At 50.4% G+C, this 17,554-nt stretch overlaps 1 protein-coding gene across 1 annotated transcript; it reads left to right on the top strand.

Annotated features, from left to right (window-relative positions):
• The first annotated feature begins 1,111 nt into the window (after positions 1-1,111).
• Positions 1,112-15,690, top strand: ECHDC3 (enoyl-CoA hydratase domain containing 3). The gene is made up of 5 exons (XM_006077737.4): positions 1,112-1,736; positions 6,612-6,733; positions 8,148-8,245; positions 11,739-11,939; positions 15,238-15,690. The coding sequence occupies exons 1-5, from the start codon at positions 1,561-1,563 to the stop codon at positions 15,547-15,549; spliced, it is 909 nt and encodes a 302-aa protein (XP_006077799.2). The 5' UTR covers positions 1,112-1,560; the 3' UTR covers positions 15,550-15,690.
• The last annotated feature ends 1,864 nt before the right edge of the window (positions 15,691-17,554 follow it).

Below are 17,554 nucleotides of genomic sequence, written 5' to 3'. Positions count from 1 at the left end.
TGCACCACGCCAGGCCTCCCTGTCCATCACCAACTCCTGGAGTTCACTCAGACTCACGTCCATCGAGTCAGTGATGCCATCCAGCCATCTCATCCTCTGTCGTCCCCTTCTCCTCCTGCCCCCAATCCCTCCCAGCATCAGAGTCTTTTCCAATGAGTCAGCTCGTCGCATGAGGTGGCCAAAGTACTGCACTTTCAGCTTTAGCATCATCAGTCCCTCCAAAGAAATCCCAGGGCTGATCTCCTTTAGAATGGACTGGTTGGATCTCCTTGCAGTCCAAGGGACTCTCAAGAGTCTTCTCCAACACCACAGTTCAAAAGCATCAATTCTTCAGCACTCAGCCTTCTTCATAGTCCAACTCTCACAACCATACATGACCACTTGAAAAACCATAGTGACACCGGGACTCTTATCACACCTGAGCTTTCAGCCACAGGACTGCTGTCTGGTGCCAGCCACCTGGAGCCTGGAAAGGGCCTCCCTCTCCTTCCTTGTGTGTGTGCTCCCTGGCTCAGTTCTGTCCGACTCGTTGCGACCCTGTGGACTGTAGCCTGCCAGGCTCCTCTGTCCATGGGATTCTCCAGGCAAAAATACTGGAGTGGGTTGCCGGCCCTCCTCCAGGGGATCCTCCCAACCCAGGGATCCAACCCACGTCTACTGCATCTCCTGCATTGGCAGGCGGATTCTTTACCCCTGTGTCACCTGGGAAGCCCCGATACTACTCGTGATGTTAGCCAAAGGCCTAGAAGCCTAGAATGCACCCTCCTTGGTGCACTGAAAAAACGCACGATACAAATTAGATCCCACAGGTTCTCGATAAGAGAAGACACAGAGCATTCAAAAGCCAGTGCCTGAGTGGGACACAGGTCCTGTAGTGACCTGGGACCACCTGCAAGGCCTGGGATAGGATGAGTAGGATGAAGCAATTTGTAAAAAAAAAAAAAAGCAGTGTCCGGTAGCTCACATCATTCGCTCCCCGATGGCTCTCATTTTTCTTCTGATCTAGGCAAACCACCATGTTCTTGGTGTTGTAGCAAAAGGGAACAAGCCAACCCGCGCCTCGCCTCCTTTAAACCCCTTCATCTGGCCTTGCTAAGGCAAACAAACCTCAGAGCGCGCCTGCAGGTTTTGAGTTGTTCACCCCAGGCCCGACCCCTCAAGTCCTCCGGGGACAGGGCGCCAGGGCCTCGGGGGCGGGGCGACACGAGGGGCGGGGTCAGAGGCAAGGTTGGGATTTCGGGGGCGGGGCGCCAAAGGCAAGGGGCGGGGCAAGGGCGGAAGCGGCGCCAGGGTCAGTGTTACGGGGGCGGAGCCTCAGGGCGCAGCGGGAGGACTCGCGGCCCCTGCCGGGACCGGGAGGGGCGGGGCGGAGGGGAAAAGCCTGGGGAGAAGAGTCGGGTCCCACCTTGGGCCCGGGGTCCCCGATCCAGTTTTGCCCGCGGCCTGGAGCGATCGGAGCGCAGCGGCCCGGCCGGCACCCACGCCCATCGGAGCGCCCAGAGCCTGCGGGCCCCGGCGTCGAGCTCAGCGGCGTCCGACTCCGGCGCGTCTCTAGCCGCCATGGCCGCGGCCGCGGCCGCGGGCCTGCGGGCCTTGGGAGCGAAGGGGTCGGGGTGGCTCCGGCGCGGTCCGTGGGCTCTGCTCACCACTGGCTTCTGCAGCGGGGGGCCGGCCGGGATCGGGCGGCCGGAGCCGGGGCCGCGACCCACCATCGCGCGGCAACGGGACGGCATCAGGTCAGCGGCCCGCCTGGGTGCGGGGCTGTTCCCCGGGGGGTGGCCAGCGGGACCCAGGAAGAGAGAGGGGCGCAGGAGGCCGGCTGTCAACCGTGCCACCCCACGCAGAGTCCAGAGCGGCTCCGTCGGTGGTCAGCTCCGCCCGCCGCAGAGTCCAGTTTATCTATCGCAGTCCATCTGTTCGGCGGGAGTGTCCGACGTGAAAAGAATCCGCGGATGCGGCGTTTACAGAGGTCCCTTGCCTGGGCTCAGTGGCCTCTGGGACCCTGCAGGATTCACACCGAGGATTTAAGTGAGGCTGCCTGCGACGGTGCCAGCACTGCCCCTAAACCCCAGAGCGAGTCGACCTCGCACTTGGACTCAGCGTGGGCAGCCTTGTGGGAGGCTCCTCCCCTGCTGTGCCTTTGAGAAAGCCCTTCATAGAGGGCTCTGGGCCTCACAAACTTGACGCGGCTCCAGAACGCCGTCAGGCTTAGCCGAGCTGCTCCTTGGCCCGCAGCCAGAAGTGCCCACGTGGGGGCGGTAAATAAACAGGACTAAGGACACACTGCACTGAGCTCTGCCCTTTGGCTCAACAAGCCTAAACCCTTTACAAAAACAGACCTGGGCACACACTTGAAACTGGACGGTGGAGTGGTAAGGGCAGATGGCCTTCGGCTCCATCCAGGCCTCACCTTGACGTTTGCCTGGCCCAAGCAAGAGTGCCGAGGGAGGCCTACCTGACATGTCTTGAGTATTTAGACCTTACAAATCAAGCAAACTGCAAGATAGGCCAGTATATTTCCTTCTCTCCTGACAGGTAGGCAGTCCTAAAATCTGGTGTGTGCGAGTGCTCAGTGCTCAGTTGTGTCTGATTTTTTGCCACCCCATGGACTGTAGCCCAGCAGGCTCTTTGTCCATAGAATTTTCCAGGCAAGAATACTGGAGTGGGTTGCCACTTATTTCTCCAGGGGATCTTCCCTACCCAGGGATCGAACCCACATCTCTTGTGTCTCCTGCATTAGGCAAGGTTTCTTTACCAGCTGAGCCAGCAGGGAAGCCCAAGACTTGGAAGGCTCTTTGGGTCCTCAGGCTCCGAGGAGGGGTACTGCTGGAAGGGGGCCTGTCAGAGCAGAGTTCTCCAAAGTGCATGGCCAGGGCAGGGGCCCTACTTGCCCATTTTTAAGGGCAAAGTAGCTCCCTTAAAAAACTATTTCTTCAAATCTGGCCTATTTGGCATGGCAGCCCGATGACAGAAGATGTTGTTGATTCTCCAGTGGGTGTGTGTGTTTTCAGTCGCTCAGTCGTGTCCAACTCTGTGACCCCGTGGGCTGTAGGCCATCAGGCTTCTCTGTCCATGGGATTCTCCGGGCAAGAATACTGGAGTAGGTTGCCATTTCCTCCTCCACAGGATCTTACCAAACCAGGGAGCAAACCCACATCTCCAATGTCTTCTGCACTGCAGGTGGTTTCTTTACCACTGAATCACTGGGGAGGCTCCCTGGTTCTCCAGAGGTAAAATAAACATAAATAAGAAAGGAGGATGTCAGGAATAGTTTAGTAGGAAGGAAGGCAAGCCAGCACTAAAGCAGAACGATGTCAGGTGCTAAGGGGTGAGCTGCAGCAACTCACTGAAGTGTCCCTTTCAACAGCTGCCCCTGTGCTGCCTCCTGTGAGGGCCAGTGCTGAGTGTGGTGCCGCACACTCCTCACCCGCAACCCTCCCTACAGCCACCAGGTGTTATAGATGACGTCATCCCCGCTTGACTGAGGAAACGAGTTCAGAGGACGGCCTGCTGGAGGCCACACAGCTAGGAGGCAGGAGGGCTAACAGAGAAAGGCCCATCTGCCTCCAAAGCTGCCCCCACTCTTGCTGAGCCATTCCAGGGTGCTCGCCACTTGGGTTTAAAAGAGAAGCCAGGAAACTAGACGAGGTGAAAATCCACGACAATTGGTGGAACTGGCCTTGCAAAATAGAAGTGCTCTATTTGGTCATGAATTCAATCAACAGATTCATGTTGAGTGTCTCCTCCGCATGGGAGCCTGGCAGCGTCTTGCCCCACAGACCTGTGGGTGGTTTATGGCAACGGGATAGACTCCAGGCAGCTCACTGAAGCATCTACAGGGACCATCTCTTGCCTCGTAAATGGAAAGTTTACATTTTTATCACATGCCCTGATGGTGACCTCACTCTTAAAGAGATCCCCTTTCAAAAGGGGTGGTGTTAAAGCTCCGGTGCAAGACAAGGTAGCCGCTGGGGAATTCAGACCAGCGAGATTCTCAGGAGGTGTTATCCACCGGGTTTCATGACCTTTGACATGGAACGGAGCAATCGGGTCTCAATAACCCATTGAATAGCAATCCAGGATGGCTTTCTGAGATAAGCAAAGACAGGGGGTCTGTTTGGTCACTGGGAAAAGGAGGCTTAAGGGGCACCTTGGCGGGAGAGTCCAGAAGCCATGCTAGTGAACTTGTGGGTCTGGAGCTCAGAGGTTTGAACTGAGGCAAAGATTGGGCGTGGTTAGCACAGAGGTGTAGCTGATGCCAAGGCCACAGGGAAGCTGCCTGGGAGGAGTGTAGGGAACAAGAAGAGAGAACCCTGAGGATCGAGGCATCTAGAAGTGAGCAGAGGGCGAGGAGCCCATCCCCAAAGTCAGGATGGAGTGGCCGGAGAAGCACCAAAAAAACGAGAGAGGAGGAACGTGCTTCCAGAAGGCGGGTGGGATCACAGCGGCGTTGGGTTTAGTTCTGGCAATCGGGATTCTTGGTGGCAACAGCCTTAGTGGAATGGCAGGAACAGAAGGCTGGTGATACGGGGCTGAAGAGCAAACTCGCAATTCAGAGCACTCTGACAGGGTGTGTGACGCTCAGGCCAAAGGATTAACGGGACACACAACATCAAGGGCATCTGAGGGCTGGCATCTTTGTACACAATTTTGCCCAAGGCCTTAGGATTTCATTTAAGCCTATGTCACTGATGGGAGGGCAGCTTTTTAGGTTTGTCACAGGGAGCACACTAATTATTTTACTGGAAGGTTTATCAGCAGTCTCTCTCCACCGCTGCCAGAATATAGGTTTCGGGGGCTGTCAGCATATCAGCTATGAGTCATTTTTGTGCTTAGGAGAGAGTAGGAGAAACCAAATGATGACTATCACAACCACCTAAAGACGGCAGCAAAACCAATGTGGCATTCCAGAGAAAATGGTTACTCTTAATGCTCCAAAATAAATTCAGTCATCAATGGGTTTCCCAGAAAGCAGAGGCACAGAGGCTATTTAAGGAAGATGCCAGGTGACACACACAGCAGTGGAAATACCAGGTGCAGAATGAGGAAGGCAGAAAAAGCATAGCCGGGGACGGCTGGGAACCAGAAGACACAGCAATCACCTGGCGTCCAGCTTGTGACTGTCCCTTAGAAGAGCAAAAACAAGACATTCTGCGTGCAGGCAGCAAGGTGACAAGCCAGGTTATTACCACCAGCTCATGGAGTACCGTAAAACAGCAAGCAAGCCTTTGAACGCTGGTTTTTCAGGGACAACATGGCTGGGAGACCCTCTTGCTGCAACAGTTCTGCACGTAACACCCCCTTCTCAGACAGCAGGAATATTTTGCTGGCTTACACAGTGTCACTACAGGAGAGGCAGGGAGATGCACGTGCCGGCTGGTGTCTGCACCTCGGCTGCCTCTTCCATGGTGTGGGTGGGAGGAGATTTGGGGGCGTATTTTCATTCCTGGCTCCTTTTCTACCTATTCTTTCTGAAGAACAATGGAAAGAAGCAGGCGTGTCAGCCTCCATGCAGCCACTCAGCTTGGGTGGTGATTATGTTGGAACTCCTATGCCTTGCCCTTTCTGTGGAGGTGGCAGTAATAGTTCCGAGACAGACTTGGGAAAAAAAGGGAGACAACTGGAGAGCAAGGAGAGGAAAGCCCCCACATTTCAGGTGGTCCCCTTGTTTTGACTGAGCTGTCACTCCAGAGACGACAAACCCTCTCAATGGCCTCTGAGTGCCCACAGCTCATTTCCAGGGTTTTAAAAATAGGTCCCCAACCCCTCCTACCTTGTTGGTAGGAATGTAAATTGGTGCAGTCACTATGGAGAACAGTACGGAGGTTCCTTAAAAAACTAAAAATAGAACTACCATATGACTTGAAATCCCACTCCTGGGCATATATCAGAGAAAAACACGATTTGAAAGGTTACACTCACTCCATGTTCATTGCGGCACTGTTTACAATAGCCAAGATATGGAAGCAACCTAAGTGTCCATCAACAGAAGAATGGTAAAGAAGATGTGGGGCATATACATACATATATACATACATACATATATATATATATATATATAATGGAATATTACTCAGCCATTAAAAAGAATGAAATACTGCCATTTGCAGCAACATGGATGGACCTAGAAAGTGTCATGCTGAGTGACGTAAATCAGACAGAGAAGGAGAAATATCATACGACATCCCTTATATGTGGAATTTAAAAGGAAATGATACAAAAGAACTTAATTACAAAACAGAAAGAGCCTCACAGACTTAGAAAATGAACTTATGGTTGTTAGGAAGGGATAGTTAGGGAATTTGGGATGAGCATGTACACACTGCTATATTTAAAATGGATAACCAGCAAGGACCTTCTATATAGCACATGAAACTCTGCTCAGTGTTAGGAGGCAGCCTGGATGGGAGGGGTTGGGGGAGAATGGATATGTGTGTATGGCTGAGTCCTTTCCCTGTTCACCTGAAACTGTCACAACTTTGCCAACTGGCTAAACCTCAATACATAGTACAAAGTTAAAAAAAAAACAGCTCCCAAATTGCTGCAGGGGTCCTCAGCAGCAATTGTTTTGACTGGCACACAACCCAGTAATTATAAAATGTTCTTTGCAGGAGCATTGTCTTGAGTGATCCAAAGAGAAGAAATGCGCTGTCTTTGGCCATGCTGAAATCTCTCCAAAGCGACATCCTTCATGAAGCTGAAAGCCAAGATCTGAAGGTCATTATCATTTCAGGTATTGATGAAATGTCCATCCTCAGCATTCTGCAGAACCCAGAAGAGGTGTCTCAAATTTCTTTAGTTAACTAGGGCATTATTTTGAAGCTCCTAAAATTGTACGTGGCAGGAACCTTGGTCCTGACACTATCTGCTGTGGAAATTATAGCAAACATTACTGTGCAGTAAAAGTATGTGTTTCCATTTTTGGTGGATACTGAACATTGCCACACGAGGCTATGCTGAGAACTGATGTGCTCGTGGGCCCTATGTGATGGGTTTAATCGCCCATCCTTTTGGTAGAGTGCCTGGTTGGCTAGGACCAGGCTGTTAGGACGTACGATGGGTTTGTCTTCCGACTCTTACCGGGCTCTCAGCTGAGCTGTGCAGCCTTCTTCAGTGGTGCCAGAACGCCTGCCGGATTTTGCCCAGTTCTTTCCTAGCTCTTTTTTCCAGTAAGAATTTTTAGCAGATGAGCTGGTGATGATGGTGGTGGTATAAATAATAGCAACATCGGTATTTTAAAGCAGCCACAGACAAGTAATATGGAAACTGCACTGTGATGCTTTTGTATTTCTTTAATTAAGGATCAGTGTTTCTGGAGAATGTGACCTTCTATCAGTAGTTGAATATACATTTTCAACTGTTTTATGTGGTGAAGAAAAAAGAAATACAGCTGGTAGAGATCAGCAGTCCTCTGACTGCTGTAACCCAGATACGTCGAAGGCAGCTCACTTCCAAATGACACTGTTCTTCGGCTTGCTTAAAGGGAACAGCACTTCCTGTCACAAGTGCCATGATCAGAGGAAATGTAAAATGTTAGCAGCTCATCATGGGATCACATTTTGCTGTTGTTGTTAATGACAATGACAATTAAACCACCTCCTCAGATCCCTAGTTTATAAAATAAAGGGATTCTCTTCACGCCCCGACCTTCCTGATTCCAGCCCTTGGGGCAGACTGATGGACAGGGATGCTGCCAAAGGCTTTGGTGGATTTCCGTGGCCCTGGGTGAATTGATACACTCAGGCCAGGCCAAGTCTCAAAAAACAAAGCTGAGACCAAAGGGACAACTCTGAAGATGGCAGGTTGCTGAGCCCAGTTGGTTACCAAGCCTTCTCCTTACATAATGCGTGTTTTCACTGGCCTCCTCCAGGGGCCTTTTTAGAGCCTCACCCCGTGCTGTCACCAAATACTGGCTACAGCTCTTCCAGCTGACTTGAATTATTCTTCTCAAAATCAGGCCATTAACTTTCTCTAAAGCTGTTTCCATAGTGAAAGAAATATAAAAAAGAAAAGAAACCACTTTCTCTAAGTGTCCAGAGCATCAATTTGATCACTCCCTGAAGTTATTCAGTAGACAGATAAGTGACTGTCCCAGCTCTGGCTGTTTACATCTTTGTCTTTTCTTTTCTCAACCGGAAATGTTGCAGCTGAAGGGCCTGTATTTTCTTCTGGACATGATTTAAAGGAACTGACGGATGAACAAGGCCCAGATTATCATGCAGAAGTATTTCGAACTTGTTCTGAGGTAAGCCAGGGTGATGGTCAACATTGCACGCCTGAGAGTTATAACTGTATTAAATATTGACTTAGGCTCTAGTTTACAGATACGTATTTAAGCTGTGACATGTCACCACTGCAGAACTACTGAAACCCCTGTGGTCACTGGTGAACCCTTCATCCAAGCAAATATTTGGTTTCAACTTTTCAGAAGTGACTGTGGTTGGCATTTGATCATGCAACGCTGCCACTAAGAGTTGCCATCCCTGCCTTACGGGGTACATCTTGGTACCCACATCTTAAGTAAGAAATAGAGAGTGGGACTGTACTTTTTTAGAAAAGAAGGACCTACGGTTATTAAAATCTTTAAAGTTTTTAAACTAAAACAACTCTGTCAACAGGAAAGAGAGCATTCATAACAATAATGATTTTAAAAATGATTTCCAAACCCTTCTTTCAACTAACCTTTATAATCACTGCCTCCAAGTGGGAAAATTAACCTCTTCATTTTTCCTCTTCTCCCCTTTTCTGTCTCTTTAACCACATTAAGAAGGGAAATTGACAACAGATATAGAGGAGGAAGGGGGTTCCCTGGTGGCTCAGTGGTAAAGATTCTGCCTGCCAATGCAAGAGATGCTGGTTCAAACCCTGGGTGGGGAAGATGCCCTGGAGAAGGAAATGGCAACCCATTCCAGTATTCTTGCCTGGAAAATCCCATGGATAGAGCAGCCTCGCAAGCTACAGTCCAGGGGATCGTAAAGAGTCAGAAATAACTTAGTGACTAAATAACATCAACAACCTATAGGAGGAAGAACAAAATCGGGGATGACTTATACATGTATCAGATCAACCAGATAATCAAAAATATAGAATCCACCTTAAGTAACACACTGTCCATTTAGTGAGCATCTCCTGAGTGCCTGCTGTATGCATACTCACAAGATACTGAGGGAAACAGAAGGAAAAGAGAATTTCCAGCCAACCTGAAAACTGAAAATTAACTTGAGAAAGAAGATGTATAAAGCAGTTTCATAACCTGAACCCTAGGATTACTTCACCTAATTTCTCCTTCATACATTAACTTACTCATTCATTTCTTTGGTCATTAATGATGCAACGAATACTTGAGGAGACCTTCACTGTAGACCAGACAGAAGTGAACATCAGAGAGGGGAAGCGGAAGGTGATTGGGATACGTTCTTGTTTTCCTTGCCCTTCCAGAAACCCCTAAGGAGATCATAGTTTTCATTTTGTGGAGGGACAAACCTGAAAAGTGATTGACTTGACTTCATAGAGATGGAAGCAAGTCAGAGCCAAGACTTGGTCTTTCGTTTCACATTAATAATGTTTATGGGACATTCTGCTGTTTGTTTGCTAGGACTCGGTGCTTTTAAAAGTTATTTTCCTACTGATATGTTTCACCAAATAGAAAATCAGCAAAGAGAACCAGCAGAGCCCTTCCATCTTCCCCTAAATGGCCTGCTTTTGTTACTTTGCTGTGATACCTTAATGAACTGAGAACTTAAACAGTCAGCAAAGGGCCACAGGGGAGCCGAGCTTCTTCAGGGGACAAAGGCGAGGTTTCTTGGGCTTCTACCATATGGATGCTGCCAGATCGCTGAAAAAGACAGACAGGACCTTGTCCTGACATAGCAAAAGAGAAGTTGTATTGACTTCTTTAAGACTTTGTCTAAGAAAATCAAATCATCCCGATAAGTCTGAGCACCATGAACTTGTGCAAGATTTCAGTTTGCAAATGTAACCAGCAGGCGCACTGGAGCAGAATGAGGCCAATACTTCCTTTTTGTTCCTGCGTGAGAAGAGGTGAGGGCTTCCCTGGTGGCTCAGACGGTAAAGAATCCACCTGCAGTGTGGAAGTCCTGGGTTTGATCCCTGGGTTGGGAAGATCCCCTGGAGGAGGGCATGGCAACCCACTCCAGTACTCTTGCCTGGAGAATCCCCATGGACAGAGAAGCCTGGTGGGCTGCAGTCCATAGGGTCGCAAAGAGTCAGACATGACTGAGCAACTAAGCATGCACGAGAAGAGGGGATGGTGGAAGGAAGGAAGATCTGTGGACTGGCTCCACATCTGAATTTTATAGTAGATTTGTCACAACACAAGTGCCGCACGAGGGGTAATTACTTACACATCAAGAATGGGGCAAATTGAGGAGGAGAAGAAACACTTGGTCAGGGTAGGATATTTTTAATGTTAGTGATCTACTGGATTGCCTAAGTATCACTCACCAACTCATGTGAAATCTCAGGCCTTCTTAGACGAAAGGTGGGAGACAGACTCTGCTGCCCAAGTCACAGCCAACGGACTTTTCACACCCTCAGTTGATCAGGCAACAGATGACACTCAGAGCTGAAACAGCCTTTTCTGTCTTTGCAGTCAGACCTCAGACCTCAGACCTCAGAAGCTCTTATGCAGCCTCCTGGCTACCATAGTCCCCACCATCCCCACCCTCACTTACAGGCACAACCCCCCTAAACCTACCAGCAATTTGGGATGGGGGTACAGATGTGCATTCCTCTGGAGGAGGGCCATTAGCATTTACCAGAATCTCAAAAGGTGACCCCCTTGAAGTCAAGAATATGATATCATATCCCCAAATATACAATTAGTCATTTTAGAATAAAGCAGACAAGTGCCAAATGTTCATGAACACAAAAGGTGAGTTCCTTTCGCAAAACTCGGGAACCCATGAAGGTCATTTTCCCTGGAGTGGCTGCTGGGAAGCCAACCCAGAGTCCCTGCTCCTCTCCCTCCAGCCAGGGTTGAAGGGCAAATATTTTGACACTGAAGTTACCATAGCAACACAATCGGTTAAGCATGTCAGGGAAAAGATGGAGAAATTAGCCAAGTTATTTCATAAGCTGCAAAAATAAGTTAAAGTTCGGGAGATTTGAGGGCAGGGGTCTCACACGACCCAGTTTCCGGCTCCCCTCTCTGTGCACTTTGGAATTTTACTTTGATAACAGCAGGGTGTTCCCCCCATCTTAGTAGAAGTGAGAGAGAATCACAGTGGCAACTGGAGAAGTAATCAGTAAGGAAGGTGCCTCCCAGCTTTTAACATGAGAGCTCCACGCCGCCATCGTTGGAACAGAGCTACTTGTTTCCCACAATCACTCAACCCTCTTCTCTAGGGGGTTTGTGAGCAGAGTGGTCCAGGGGTCAGCACCCTTGCTGAAGTCATGCTCAGGGTCAGACTAGGGACCTGGAGTCGGACAGAGACTGCTCAGACCCCACAGCCCCACTCTTGGGTCTGATGGCCTTAGGGAGTCACGTGTCTGGTGAGCCTTGGAGTCCTGGTTCCTTCCTCCTGGATCTCAAGAAGACCAAATCATACAGTCTGATTCACAGTCGAGATTTCATGCAACGTATTCTCCTTGGTCATAGAATCTGATACACTTATGGATTTGAGAAAGGCTCTGAACAGTAAAATCACATAAAATAACAAGCTTTGACAGCCACCTCACTCTTGGATGGAAGTGAAGCAGGTGTGTTTGCTCCTCAGGTCATGATGCTGATCCAGAACCACCCAGTCCCCATCATCGCCATGGTGAATGGCCTGGCCACCGCAGGTGGGTGTCAGCTGGTTGCCAGCTGTGACATTGCCGTGGCAAGTGACAAGTCCTCCTTTGCCACGCCGGGCGTGAACATAGGGCTCTTCTGTTCCACCCCCGCAGTGGCCTTGGGGAGAGCAGTGCCGAGAAAGGTAACAACTCCCTGTACCTTCCCCCCACACCTCCCCCAGCTGCGATCCTTGAGTGTCTGTGAGGGTCAGTTCCAGAACTTTCTTGTTGAAAGTACAGTGTGAGTCAGGACATTCTGCCCAAAGCAGAGCTGGCTAATGTACTAATGTCTTGTGTCAGGAGGTTATCCCTGTAGCTGTCAGTTTGTAAATCATTGTTTTTCACTCTTGCCGGCCCCTCAGTACAGCCAGTTGTTTCCAGATTTGCTGTGCTTTCATAAAGGCAAACATCTTTTGCACTCATGTGAAATGCAATTGAGACAGTTTCATTGCACAGAAAGGCTGCATCTGAGCTGTAATAGCATGGTGACATATGCCAGTATAAGAGGCTAGGACACTGTGTCACTGGCTTCCTGTTTGCTGACAGTCTGTCCCGCTCCAGAATGCTTTGAAAGGAGCTGATACATTGAGTGCATCACTTTTGCAGTGCCTGCAGGAACGTCCTGCACATGGTGTGTTGAACGTGCCCCAGAGCTGTCCTGCCATCATTGACCTGAGTGAAGTCCACTTTCTTCACAAAGCTTTCCTCCTTTCTATAACATTGTAAGAGAGTGTTTACTGACATCTCAAGTAAAAACTGGTGGTTTCCTCATTCTAGAAAAACACATCCTCATTCTCAATTGAAAATCTGTTTTTAAAGGAGGGTCAGATTCACAGGGCTTCCCAGGCGGCACTAGTGGTAAAGAATCTGCCTGCCAATGCAGGAGATGCAAGAGACGGGGGTTTGATCCTTGGGTCAGGACAAATCCCGTAGAGGAGGGCACGGCAACCCACTCCAGTATTCTTTCCTGGAGAATCCCATGGACAGAGGAGCCTGGCAGGCTACAGTCCATAGGATCACAGAGTCAGACATGACTGAATTGACTTAGCATGCATGCATGCAGATTCATAGCAGGTGGGGAACCTAAACTGCTTTCTAGAATATATTATCCATTTTAGCATCAACTAAGAAAATCAGCAGTTGCTCACAGCCTGAGGCACAAAAGAAATGAGACCCAAGGGAAATGAGGCCGAGGGACCAAGTTCAGGGGCACACGCTTGCCTTCCATGTGCCTCCTCATTAGCTTTTACAGAAATATGTTTGTTAGAAAATTCTGATCACAGGTACCTACAAACACCCACACCATGAAAACCAGCTGGACATGGGCTCCACGTGAGAGAAGGTGACCCTCAGAACACAACAGCTTGCTCCAGTATCCTCAGAGTCAGGGGGTGTCTAGATCCCACCAGGATACACATTTACCTTAAATGTTATATATTCAATAAATACTTAAGTCCCTATTCAGTGCCAGGACCTTAAATTAAAATACATCACAAAGATATTGTCAGAGCTTATGAACAATTTTATAATTGTTATAATTGCCAGTCAAATCTCATCTCCAGGCCTTTTGCACATTAAAGGTGGTGGCTGTCTGCTTGGCCAACCTGCCACTGCTCAGTTTCAACCCCTGACATTCTGGAAGGTTCTGTGTTGAGGCCTTTGAAACCTTTAAATCAGCCCTTACTGTCCAGATACGAATCTGCTGCTGTTGTTTAGTTATTCAGTCATAACAAACTCTTTTGCCGATCCCATGGGCTGTAGCCTGCCAGGCTCCTCTGTCCATGGGACTTCTCAAGGCAAGAATACTAGAGTGGGTTGCCCTTTCCTTCTCCAAGCTAAGACTCTATTCTTTCTCAAAACAAGGCTTAAAATCTTAAAATCAAGGCTTGCAATTGAGTCCTAGAAACTTACAGGTTGGTCATATGTGTCAACCTTTAAATTCGTTTTTCAGAAGAAAGGGGGGGTTGGAATGCGACAAAAATAGGCCTTAAATCCCCAGGGAACCGAACCAAGCAGCTTAAACCTCACCTGAGGCGTGGCCCCTCTAAGAGGAAAACCAGGGAGTCATAGAAATCTAACCCTGACCCAGATACACCTGCCTGGTCGATGCTTGCCTGCACCCCTCGGGGACATATTGTTACAGCGGCCACCGACTATACCGGTGACAGGTCCGCATCCCCGTGCACATCCGCCAGGAAGCAATACCGCAAAACCTTTGCAAACCTAGCCGGTGCTTTTGCACACTGGCCCAGCCTGGAAGCTCCGCCCCTTTCACGCGGCTGCGGCAGCAGGCATGTGTCGCCAGTGCCCTCTGCTGGTCATCGTAAGGAACTGCCCAGCTGTGAGGTTGCTGCCGCCTTTTGTCCACCGGACCAGCAACCGTGGCAAGGAGCTCTAGTGTGCCAACCAGACTGAACCTGGGCGTGAATCATTTCCCCCATGTGCCAAGTGTCCCCGCCCCCGGCGTGACTTCAACATGCACCTTCATTGCACCTTATAAACAGCCTTCCTGGTGCGGCTGCTCCCTCCCCCAGAGCTGGCCTCTCCCAGCCCCTCAAATAGTGGGTACCGTGGGCCCGGAGAGCACAGTGAAAGACCAGAGCTCCCGCTTCCCAGACCAGCCATGTCTCCGTGCGGGAACACTCGCTTCCCTGTGTTTATCCACAGGAGCTCTGTGTATCTGGGGAATCTGAGTTCTAATCATCTGGTTAATCAGAACCTGCACGCTGGAGAGTGTTAAGTGACAGCCCAGCTACCCAGCCCATGTGGGGAATGGGGGTCTCAGTGGAAGCTGTGTCCCCGTCTGACCTGGCCTCTGAAGGACTGTAGCATTGCCTGTCTGTACTCTCTGTTTGCCTCTATCCAACTATTCCTTAATTCACTCACCAAGAGACTTCCCTGGTGGTCCAGTGGTTAAGACTTCAAGCTCCCAGTGCAGGGGGCCTGGATTGGATTCCTGGTCAGGGAACTAAACCTGGTATGCCGCAACTAAGACCTGGCACAGTCCAGGGAAAAAACCACTCACCAATAAATACCCTATAAGCTGTCTACTATGTACAAGGTACTCTTCTGGTGCAGTAAAAAGACAAGTCTCTGACCTAGAGAGGTTCACATGCCAACAAAGGAGATAATACAATAAACAAATGTAAACTATATAGTAAGGGTAAAAGTGCAAAGAAGGAAAATGCAGCCTGAAAGAGGAATGGTGCTGGGGGCTGATTTGCAGTGGCATGTGACCGGAAGGAGGTGAGGAGGGTCCCCCTCTCCTGGGCACTTGCAGATGCCATCCCCACCAGAGTCTGGGGACGGAGGACCTTAGGGAAGATGGGCAACATAGTGTCTGAGGAGGAGGTAACTGGGCCGAGGCTGTCAGGAGAGTGAACAGGAGCAGGTGGGGCCCAGGTTGCAGGATGACTTAGTAACAGCCCCATCTCCCCGCAGGTGGCCTTAGAGATGCTCTTCACTGGGGAGCCCATCTCTGCCCAAGAGGCCCTGCTCCACGGGCTGCTGAGCAGGGTGGTGCCCGAGGAGCGGCTGGAGGAGGAGACCATGAGGATCGCGAGGAAGGTGGCCTCACTGAGCCGGTCGGTGCTGTCACTGGGCAAAGCTGCCTTCTACCGGCAGCTGGCCCAGGACCTCAGGACTGCCTACCACCTCACCTCCCAGACCATGGTGGACAACCTGGGCCTGCCGGATGGCCAGGAGGGGGTCAAGGCCTTCCTCCAGAAGAGGAAGCCCGTCTGGTCACACTGAGCAGCCTCATCAGAGGAACCGGGGGCCGTGAGCCCAGTGGGCAGTGCTCAGGACCCCACCACCCCACGCCCAGCCTTCCAACCCCCAACACCGCCGCTGCCTTGCGACTGCAGCTGTCAGTCTGCTTTCCCAGCATTGGTGATGGTCTCAGTGCACACGGTCTGTGTTAGGAGCCACGACTCCTCGGGGAAGGGGTGACCGGAGAGTCGGGCACCGATGTCCGCAGAAGGGCCGTGCGCACCTCAGCTGAGCCAGCTGGGTGAGGAAGCGCACCCGTGACACTCCTGGGACCTTAGATGAGAGGACGCCCCACAGGGGAGAAGGTGCCGTAAACTGAGGCAGGAAGGAAGGATTTCAGCCTGACTCTTGGCAGAAAGTATCCCCAAGGTGGGCGTGGTGCTGTTGGCCTTCATCAGGTGAAGCACTTCAAATCTCCACAAGATACTCTTCACTCTGAAAATCTTCTTGGTTCTTTTAAAAAATAATCACACCTATGGCTTTAGGATAATCTTTGGGGTCTTTGAAAGATTACCTATTTAGTGAGACTGATCATTTTATCTTCCCAACCAAACTGTAAGCTGCTTGAGAGAAGAAAATCAGTTAGCTCTTTCTTTGAGGCCTGTGCTAATGGACATCTCAGGTGCCTGGTGCTTCTGTAACGAGGGTCCCAGGCACTGGGAACCTGGACCCTGGACTGGGAATTCAAGCGTTGCAGAAGAAGAGGAGGGACACAGAACACACATCGTACCCAGGAAGAATCACCTACTCCAGAAGCATTCCCAAGCTCTGCTCAGCTTCCGGTAAAGAATCCAGACTAGCTTCAAGTGCTTGAGTTCCCCAAAGATGGTTTAGGACCTGAACATCTCACTTTCTGGCTTCTGGTCCATTTAGGCTCCAGAAATGTCCTAGACCTCTGGTCACGCCTGGGGCTGATTTTTTTTTTTAACCTACCAGTTGAGTGGCCGTAAATGTAATTAGTACCAAAGACAGAACCTTGAGGCTCCACCAACTGGTTCTCATTCTAAGCCAGTGGGGCAAGCAGGCCCTGGAAGGGCAGTCTCCTGGTGGGTTTCTGTTGAGATTGGATTTTTTTTTTCTTGCCAGAGTCTAGAAAGGTGACAAAGAGTGTTTTCTTGGAAAGTAGAAGCTTGTTACTAAGAATGTTCCTCAGAAGAAGAGAGATCACCAGAGCCACCACCAGGACATGCCAGACCCCGATACGTCCTCATTCAGTCCCCACCAGAACCCCGCCGAGCAGGGCCACCATCACCTCCAGCTTGCAGACGAGTGGTGGAGACCGGGTAGAGTGAGTGCCCCAGGCTCCGTCTGCTGATAAAGCCGTGGGTGCCCTCCCCAGCCTGCCCACCTTGTGGGGGAGCCTGGGCTGCAGTGAGGCGGGCCTGCAGACCTGACTGCCTTCGGGCAGCCTTTCAGAACCCAGAGCTGGACCGAGCGCGCCCCCTGCTGGAGGGCTTTGCAAGCTCACCGGCGACGTGGGGTTGGACTACTGGCAAACCACCAGTGCAGCTGTGTTGTTTTGCTAGGAATCTGACAAACAACGGGCTGATATTCCAGACCAGGCTGTGAAGGACTGGCCGTGATGATCTGCTCACTAATAACGCCGCCGGCGGGGCCCCTTCGGGTTGCCCGCCGTGGGGGTCATTGTGCGGCCATCTCAGACCCCACAGTGAGGAGAGCAAAACCCTCTCCCACGTCACAGTGAAAACCAAAAGTTGCCTTTCCAGTTTCTGTACGCGCTGCACCATAGCTTCCAACCAGGAAATTCTCAGGCCTCCAGGCTGGCTTCCCAGCCTGCGAGCTGAAGTGCCCTCGGGGGACGCGCTATAAATCCTAATAATTGTCGGAGCGGAAAATAATCCTGGAATAAAACCTGCTACCCAACCACCAGTTTCACATAATTCATCCCCAGGGCAGTTATAAATTGGGGGTTAATCTGCATCTCTGCTTTCTTCCACTGAGACAGTGAATGAAAGCTCTCTGGTTG

The sequence above is a fragment of the Bubalus bubalis genome, chromosome 14, assembly GCF_019923935.1.
Source record: "Bubalus bubalis isolate 160015118507 breed Murrah chromosome 14, NDDB_SH_1, whole genome shotgun sequence".
Taxonomy (NCBI): Eukaryota; Metazoa; Chordata; class Mammalia; order Artiodactyla; family Bovidae; genus Bubalus; species Bubalus bubalis.
Note: the sequence above shows the minus strand (reverse complement) of the source record. Positions and strands in the feature narration are given on the sequence as shown.